This window comes from Morus notabilis, unplaced genomic scaffold (assembly GCF_000414095.1).
Source record: "Morus notabilis unplaced genomic scaffold, ASM41409v2 Scaffold238, whole genome shotgun sequence".
Lineage (NCBI taxonomy): Eukaryota > Viridiplantae > Streptophyta > Magnoliopsida > Rosales > Moraceae > Morus > Morus notabilis.
This window is the reverse complement of record NW_010364717.1, coordinates 202,745-211,899: the sequence shown is the minus strand read 5'-3', so window position 1 is coordinate 211,899 and position 9,155 is coordinate 202,745. Positions and strand designations below refer to the sequence as shown.

Sequence of the window (9,155 nt, the reverse complement as noted above, 5' to 3'; positions counted from 1 at the left end):
AAATATTTAACTTCTCTGTGAATGTTTTATGCCCATTATGCTACAATGAATATGTTGGTTATGCCTTAATGAAAAAATATCTAATTGCATCTGAGCATTAAGGAATGGAAGCATGTTTTATGGCGATTATAATAATGCACATGACATGGTATATAAAATGCGAATATGCTAAATTTAATTATGTGAGCATCTAAATAACATGCCCGATATATGAAGCAGCATGGCAAGATAGGGCATGATTTTGTTGGCATGACATTCACTTACGAACATTGGCATATAGTAAGATATGATTAGTTTTTCATAGTAGTAGGCACTACCAGTCCGTTAGAGGACCTAATATGATAGTTATGATTTAAATAAGTCTGCTAGGTGGAATTTATGCTATTTGATCCCGGGTTCTAGATCCGGCGACTTTAGTGGTCATTGGATTTGTGTTTAAGTCACGGTGCTAAATTCCCCGAGCCTTAGCTGGGCAAGAATGGATAAAGCCCCATGAACGCTTATGTTATCACTTATGTGAAAGCCAATGGATTGTGACTCGAGTGTTATAAGTAAGCCACATGTAGTTAGTGGTACAATCCTAGAAGTCGAGTGTGATTTGTTAAATGGTACGTGAGATCCATGTGTGTGATTCTTTAGACCCATTGGCTTGGAGTCTAGGACCGCCCCACGATTGAGCATCAGCCAACATAAGGCAGTCCCATGGGCCCATTAGTACGTGCACGACATAATAATTTTGTGTCAAGATTTATTATAAAATGATTAGTTCATGATAGTATATGATATGAGGTTATGTTATGAATATGAGAGTATGATATGACATGGTAAGATTATAGAATGATAAGACCATGTTAATTTAAAGTATGTATGTTTCTTAGTTAGATTTAATTATGATCATCTTAAACGGGAACATGTGATTAATATGGTGATTATGTTGTTTTCTAATACCTTCTTGATTGTTGTGAACCCTTAACAAGAAGGCAAATTATGGGTACGCTAGATTATTAGGGATAGTTATGTGTTTTAGATTTTAATTATTATCAACCTGTTATTCTTATTTAAATCCTATGCACAATTGTGCTTATGGGAGTACATGACTGCTTGGGAAAGCTTCAGTTTACGGTAAGAAATTGATTAAGATTTATGATATGGTTATGATTATGGCCATGGCATGTTAAGATTAAGACTCATGCTTATGATTATAGTATGTTAGATTATGATTTATGATGTCATATAATTATGATTATGGTACATTAAGAATATGATTCTCATACGTTTGAATATGACTTATAAAGGTCAAAATAATAGTCAATGGATAACATGAATATTTAATATGAAGAGTTTATGGGTATTGGAGCACAATACATTCTTCTTTGAAACATATTAGGATACGAAGTATGTTATATTATGATTATTTATCCATTGGTAAAAATTATGATTTATAGTACTATGTTGAGAAAAATTATGAGGAATTGAATTAGGTATTCGAATTAATATTTGTTAGTGCATTTTTTGTGTTGGCTTATTTTTGGCAAATTGGTTGTAAGGTTGGTTGGCATTGTAAATTGGTAGTCCTCTTAAAGAAAGTTTGGTTGTCATGTTTATTGGTTGCAAATCAAGAGTGGACTTTCTGGAGCATTATGGCTGGCTCTTCTAAGGAAAGAATTGTGGGAAATATTGGGAATGATTGTCTTCTTACTGTCATTAGAGTTGGTGACCTGATTTGTGGTGTTAATGGAGGAGATATTACCTTTTGGGTGTGCTTATTGTCGGTGGGAGAGTGTTGCTGATTGTTGAATGAAAAATAAAGTGGTATGAGGGTTTGTCATGATGAGGGCAGAACGTGTAATGAACACACAGGACTGAAAACAAAAAAGTTGCATTTGTCCATATCAGAATGAGATTGTAATGTTAAGTGTCGCTTGATGTGTTGCGACGAATTGTTAGAACGCTTTCGAGTTGGTTCTTCGGGAGAAGATTTCTTTGGTTTCGGGAGGAAACCGTCAAGTCGAGTGGTGCTCGCTGATCAAGCTTTCTAAGGAGATTCTAGGCAACGGCGACATCGTCAAGGAGGGAGTCGTTGAGTGTGTAAGACCGTTCGGTCCTTTGTAATCTTTTGAACTTAGTGGATTGATCATTGTCTGGGCGTAGCCCCGCAGAGTAGGTGTGCGCACCGAACTGCGATATCATTTTTTTTTGTGTCCTTTACGTTTCTGCATTAGTTTCCTGCTTTACTATTTTGCTGGTTTAATATTAGATTTTCTGTCACAAAAAGTGTTACAGTAAAGTGTTACAACACCACTTGTGACACCAGGATAAAAACGGACCTTACAATATTGTTTATGTCTACATTTACATTCACGTCTCTCTTTTGTTGAGAAACTATCGTGTTGCAGTACATCCATATTTAGAGTAGTTAGTCTACTTGCTTGCTGGGCTTTCTAGCTCACTAGGATTCCTTGTGTTGCGGGAAAAGGGAAAGAAAATGTTAAGATAGAAGCTTAGTGATCGAGAAAGCGAATCGAAGTGAATGCGCATATGGGATAAGACTTATAGTGGCCAAACTTTGATATTAGTTTTTGAGAATTGGCCTTATGGCTTCAATACGATTTCCGCAAAATTATGTTTTTAATTAAAAAACTCCCTACAAACACCTTTCTCCTTTTAAGTTTTAGAATTTTCGTGTTTTGATTAAGCATTTATAAACCTTTAAAAGTTTAAATAATCTGCATTATTATGGCTATGTTAAATATATATATATATATATATTTTTGTATGTAAAAAAAAAGATCTGCAAATATGGTATGATATGTATGTATGTACATTATGTTTTCCCGTCATGATCCATCGCCGGCCTAGCATAGCAGATGGCTGGTGGGGAGTTGTGACATCAATAACCAACTAGTAGCAATTAGATGCTAAAATCTGTTATATGCTATACTTTTAGCTAAATTTGACGACAATATATGTAAAATTTAGCACGTGAAATAGATTTGCCCTAAAGAGTAGTTTTTCTATTCAAATGCTAAAATTTGGCATTTGCACTCTAATTTGGCATGTCATTGGAGATACACTAAATTTGTCCTATGCTATTTTTGGTGCTAAATTTTTAGTTTCTATTAGTTGGCGTATTCTTTTTTATTTAATAATTACACCATTATTCACTTTAAATTATGTGAAAGTCAACGGTTTATTTTACAAGTTTCATTAACTGTATAATTAAATTAGATATAGCATTTGAAATGGTATTATACATTAAAGAACAAGATAGATTAACAAATGAAATATGCACTTTTTACTCTCAAATATATATAACATTGAAATTGGTATCGTCTTAACATCATAGAATATTTCTTAATTATCATCATCAGATGTCATTAATTTCCATATTTTAGCGTGGGAATATTATTAAGAAATATACAGTGTACTATAGTTGTTCTTCCCAAATACAAAACGCATGAATACATACATATAAACATACATATTGTCTATATATAATTATATACTAAGAAAATTCAAGTTTAATAAGAATTTTCGCCCCCCTCGTCCGGTGTACATGGTGTAGCAGAAAGGAGGTGAGAGTGGTCACACTCAATTCACAGTAAATGGACTAGCAATTACCGTATCAGGTGGACAGAATTAGTAATGAGGCCAAAAGGCAAAAAGCTAAGCGCTATTGCACTCTCTTTCTTTCTCTTTGATATGTTCTCTGAATTCTCATCTCCAAACCCTAGCCCTCTCAAAGGATCCAATAGCTATCACTTGAACCGCTGCTTCTGTGCTATTTTAATAATATTAATATAAACAAATTAACCACAAAAACCCGGTTTTCCATAAAACCCTTCTTCTTTATTTTTATTATTATTATTATTATTAATTTTTCTTTTTTATGTTTCTTTTTTCTCTCAAATTTTCCTCTCTTTTCCCGGCCCCAGCATTTTCCCTGCCTGCCGTGGGCACTACTGATCGCACTTTTTTTTTTAATCATTTTTTCATATTTGATTATTTTCTCCCAAGCTTAACCCTTACCCTATTATCTTATAACCTTACCTTACTACAATCTCAATCTCTCTCTCACCCTTCTTACCCTCTTGGAATCTCTTTCTCTCTCTTGGTTTTTAATTCCCTCTATCTTTCTTGCTTCTATATATATTGGCCAATATTAAGTTTTACTGTTGTGATTCATAGCCTGTCTTCAAAGCAAGCAGTTGAGAGAGAAAGAAAGAGAGAGAGACAGAGATAGAGAGAGAGAATAAAAAGGCTTTTGCTGCTTTGCTTTCTTTTCTCCCTGGCGTATTTGAAATTTCGCAAAAATTTTGTTTGTTTTTTTTTTTTTTATGATTTGTCTTTTGCTTTTCTTTTCTTGCCTTCTTCTTGAGTAAAGAAAGCAGCAGTGCCTGAGAGATCATTGATCAGTCTGGTGCCCTTTGGTTATTATTGCTCTCTGTTTGCTGAGAAAGAAAAGAAAAGAAAAGAAAAGAAAAAGAGAAAAACAACATGTCGAGCTGCGTCGATGTTGCGCCTGAGCAACTCTGCTACATACCCTGCAACTTTTGCAATATTGTTCTCGCGGTATCTCTGATCTTAACATCTTCTCTATCTTTTCGGGTTTAATGGGGAGAGATCTGCTTTTCAGTTCTTATATATATAAATATATATATATATATATATCATTCGTACTCAACCAAACTTTGTGCCAACTCTTTGCACTCATTTCAGTTTTTTTTTTTTTTTTGGTCTTTTCTCATTTGTGTGTTTATGAAAAGAATTGCAATAATTTAGATCCTGAAAAAGCTAGTCCGTGCCCTTCTCTTCTATACATACATATGTATATGTGTGTGTGTATATATATATCATGATATATGATGATCAGGTTTTGGTTTTATTTTGACTGATGAAATCCCTTTTCTTTCCCCAATTTTTTATTATTATTACTTTTTTTCCTTCTTCCCTGGCCGAGTTTCTTTCTCTCTTTGTTTTTGGGGTTCAGTCAGGTCTCCATCGTTGGACTTTTCCTTTTTCTCTCTTCTTCTTTTGCAGTCAAAAAAATAAAAATAAAAAGTCATACCTGAAGGTCCTGAAGTTAGTAGTGCTTGAGAGCTAGCCCCAACCATGAGAGAGAGAGAGAGAGAGAGAGAGATAAATGAGTTTATTATCATATGTATTGTGGTTTTTGTAACTACAAATTTTGGTACGTCAAAACAACAGGTCATGCTTGATTTGCTTATAATCATGATGAGGACAAGTCTTTCACACCCTTTGATTTCCTCACTCTTTCTCTCTCTTCCTCTGAGACTTACCTTTCCTTTTACATAGAACAGTGCACTAACCTGGCCTGGTGCGCAAAACTCATCTCCTTTTTTTGCTGAATGAGGATATATATATATATATATGTGTATAAAAATTAAGATAATCAGATTTTATCTCCGTTGGGTTATTAATATTTTCCTTAAAATCCCCCACCACAAGAATTCCAAGTACTTACCCTAACTCTTATCTTAGGGTTTTGTTCTCACATGTCAAGTAACATTATCCCATTTGTTTTCTTCGGCCCTAAATCCTGGTTTCTCAAGCCATCAAAATTGCACTAAAATTCTTTATTTCTCGTTTTTAACTTTTTTTTTTTTTAATTTTCTGAGCATATACAAAGGAAAGGAGGGTTTGGTTTTCTTGTTGTTAGTTTTTAGTACTACTTCTGCTAAAAATTAAAAGATTAAAAAAAAAGTTTCATGCGATGATGATCCGGTGCAGGTGAGCGTTCCATGCAGCAGCCTGCTCGACATCGTGACGGTCCGATGCGGGCACTGCACCAATCTATGGTCCGTCAACATGGCCGCCGCGTTTCAGTCACTGTCGTGGCAACAAGATCATCATCATCATCTGCAGGTGCTATTTTCTTTATCTCTCTCTCTCTCTCTCTCTCTCTCTCTCTATCTATATATATATATACACACATATATATATATATATATATATGTGTGTGTGTGTCTATGTGTATAGTCTGTTTCTAAACACAAATATTGCCTTTACAAAGTCATGTCTCAGTTTCAGCTTATATCTAGGGCGCTCTTATTTATTACACATGCATATATATATATATATATATAGATAGGCCCCTCTGAAATCTAGACCTGATCTTGTATGTATGTGTTTGTGTGTTGGGCATATATATATATATATATAATTCACTTTTCTTTGAGGAAATCGAAGAAGCTCAGTAGATCGAGAATTCCAAAGCATTTTCTTATAACTTTCTGAAGATCAGAAGTACTGAAAACCCTAGCTAGCTAGCTAACAGCCGCCATAACCAAAACCTATATATGTTTTTTTAACATTTTTTTGCTTTTTGGTTCTTCTCTAAACCCAACAAGCGCTAAGCTCTATACCTACCATTTTTATGCGGCTTCTCTGTCTCTCTCTCTATGTTAGGGTTTTTTTTTTCAATTTTTTTAGGTTTAATTTATGATTTCTTTTCACGATCTTTGTCCTTAGCTACAGTGCTGCTTAAAACACATAATAGACTATTTTCTTTTGCGGCTAAGATATCATGTCCTAAAAGGCCTTCTTTTAACGAACTGTCAATCTGGGTTTTACTCAACTTTTTTCTTTCCTTGATCTGATACTATTCCTAAGTACTGCTTAAGTCATTTCAAACCTGTTTGCTTTGTCCACTTTCTCTCTCCCCCTAAGAGAAAAATGTCAACTCCCACAGTCCAGCTAGCTAGTTTCTTGATTATAGCTAAATATAGAGCTCTAAAGAAGAAAACTGGTACAAATCCAGTATATTAAAAATGAAAAAGAACTGTCTTTTAATCTACCTTTTTTAGTGTTAATAAAACAATGTATGTAAAAAGAGTACTAGCCCGGCCTCTAAGCTACTTCAGAAATAAATGTTCATTTTAGTAATCTCATGACTTAATATTTAAATAATTTATACTAATAAATTTTCAGGCACAAAATTACAACTACAATGTACCGGATTATCGGATTGACTCAGGCTCTTCATCACGATGCAACGTTAACAAGCTTGCAATGAGAGCTCCCAATGCTAATAATGTCTCTGAGGAAAGGGTTGTGAACCGACGTGAGTTGCTCACTATATATACATGTATCTATATGTTGTACTTATATTTACCACCTATAAATATATGTAGTGTGATCTGATGTTGTTTTTTGATGAGTTGTTGTTTTCTTTTCTCAGCTCCCGAGAAGAGGCAGCGAGTCCCTTCTGCATATAATCAGTTTATAAAGTAATGAAATAAATATAAGAACTCTCGTCACTCTTTTGAATATCTTTTTCTATCTTTCTTTCAGGCAGATAAAGCATGATATATATAATATTATCGTTACTCCTCAGGTGCTTATAATTTATAAAAAAAAATTAATTATATGGTGGTCAATTTTGTAGGGAAGAGATTCAAAGAATCAAGGCTAATAATCCTGAAATTAGCCACAGGGAGGCCTTCAGTACTGCCGCTAAAAACGTATAATTAACATGAAACCAAACATATTTTCTTGATAATTATTTTATTTTCAATCATATTATAAAATCAAAATTATTTGGAAACTGACCTATTATCATTTCTTTCTTTAATTCCTAGTGGGCACACTTCCCTCACATTCATTTTGGGCTGATGTTGAAGACCAACAACCAGACTAAGCTGGACAATGTAAGTATGGGCATTAGTTTTCCTTTTTTTTTTTTTTTTTTTTTTTTTTTTCTTTTTTTCCATTATATTCTTACTCTGTCAACTACAATGAAAACATGTACATAATGAAAACATAGAAGAGATAATTATTTATTTTTTCGCTTGTTATAGTTGTTTGAGCTATTTGGAAAGAAACGCCTATGTAGCTTAGTGTATTTTATGGCATTTTTTGGAGAAATACTTCATTTATATACACGATTACATGGGAAAGAAAACTTTTTTTGTTTTTTGTTTTTTTTTTTGTTTTGTTTTTGCATTGTATTTCTCTTGTAGTACTACTATGTCTCCTAAAATTAAGCATTTTATGTTACTTAGTCACCAGGCTTAATTTGTTTAACATGTTTACCTTTTAGGTCACTAGGGCAGTACAATTAGTAGTAACAAATAAATAAATAGTACACACACTCAAACAAGAAAACCCCCCTTTGCATTGATGACAAAGACATGATCTTGATTTCACGATTTTCTTATCTCTAATGAATTGTTAAATGATAATAATTAGAAAATTCTTCCACAAAATTTCTAAACTTAACTAGCTAGCTGGGGTCAAAACTCAAAAGTTTTGGTGCCTCATTAAGTTCGTCATATACTTATCTCCCTATCATCTATGCACATTTCTTTTCCTTGGTTAAAATGCTTACCTTTTTATTTAAAATATATAAAAGGCCTTTATATAACCAAATAGTTCAAAAAGAAGAAATTACGATATCTATTTTTTGTCTGCACATAGAACTTTAATTTTGTAGCAATAACTTCATTTTAGAATCTTGCTTATCTGATAATTTCCTCTGGAAAATTTTGATTAGGGGTCTGAGAAGCATCTTATGCCATCAAGAGCTGCAAATGCGCTGATGTGATATCTTGATAATAAGCAAGAGAAGTACTAGTACTCAAAATTGAAATCCAAGTTCTTTGAGTTTATGAATTGCTTCAATTTCCATGTGTTTGTTTGTAAGGACATAAGTACTATATCTTTATTCTCTCCCTACTTGTTACTAGTTACTTAGCGGATGTTTATCTCTATCATGACTTGAAGTATCTAAAGCTACGTACGTGATTTCCACTGTCATCTTCCTCAGTTAACTCTTTATACTGAAGATTAGTGACATTGTAATAAATTATGTGTTTGTTAATTATTAATCGTTCGTTTTTGTCGTCTCCGATCATCATCTCATCGATTTAACAACTAGTAGGGATATTACGTGTTTGTTAATTATTAATCGTTCGTTTTTGTCGTCTCCGATCATCATCTCATCGATTTAACAACTAGTAGGGCGGATCCGACTTCTAGTTTATATCCTAATTACTTAAAGTTACAACTTCTCATGCAGTAACAGTGTCATGCATAGTTAGGTTTTTATTTCCTTCAAGAATGACTATATTGGAACAAAATTAATTAGACAAATAAGATTATGATGATTTGTATTTTACCATAAAAGCTGCCAG

The 9,155-nt window shown here is 33.4% G+C and overlaps 1 protein-coding gene across 1 annotated transcript; it reads left to right on the top strand.

Moving 5' to 3' along the window:
- Nucleotides 1-3,986: 3,986 nt before the first annotated feature.
- Nucleotides 3,987-8,870, top strand: LOC21395565 (axial regulator YABBY 5). The gene is made up of 7 exons (XM_010106927.2): nt 3,987-4,572; nt 5,752-5,886; nt 6,952-7,084; nt 7,202-7,250; nt 7,409-7,484; nt 7,602-7,670; nt 8,516-8,870. Exons 1-7 carry the CDS (start codon nt 4,498-4,500, stop codon nt 8,564-8,566), a joined length of 588 nt encoding a protein of 195 aa, XP_010105229.1. The 5' UTR covers nt 3,987-4,497; the 3' UTR covers nt 8,567-8,870.
- Nucleotides 8,871-9,155: the final 285 nt, after the last annotated feature.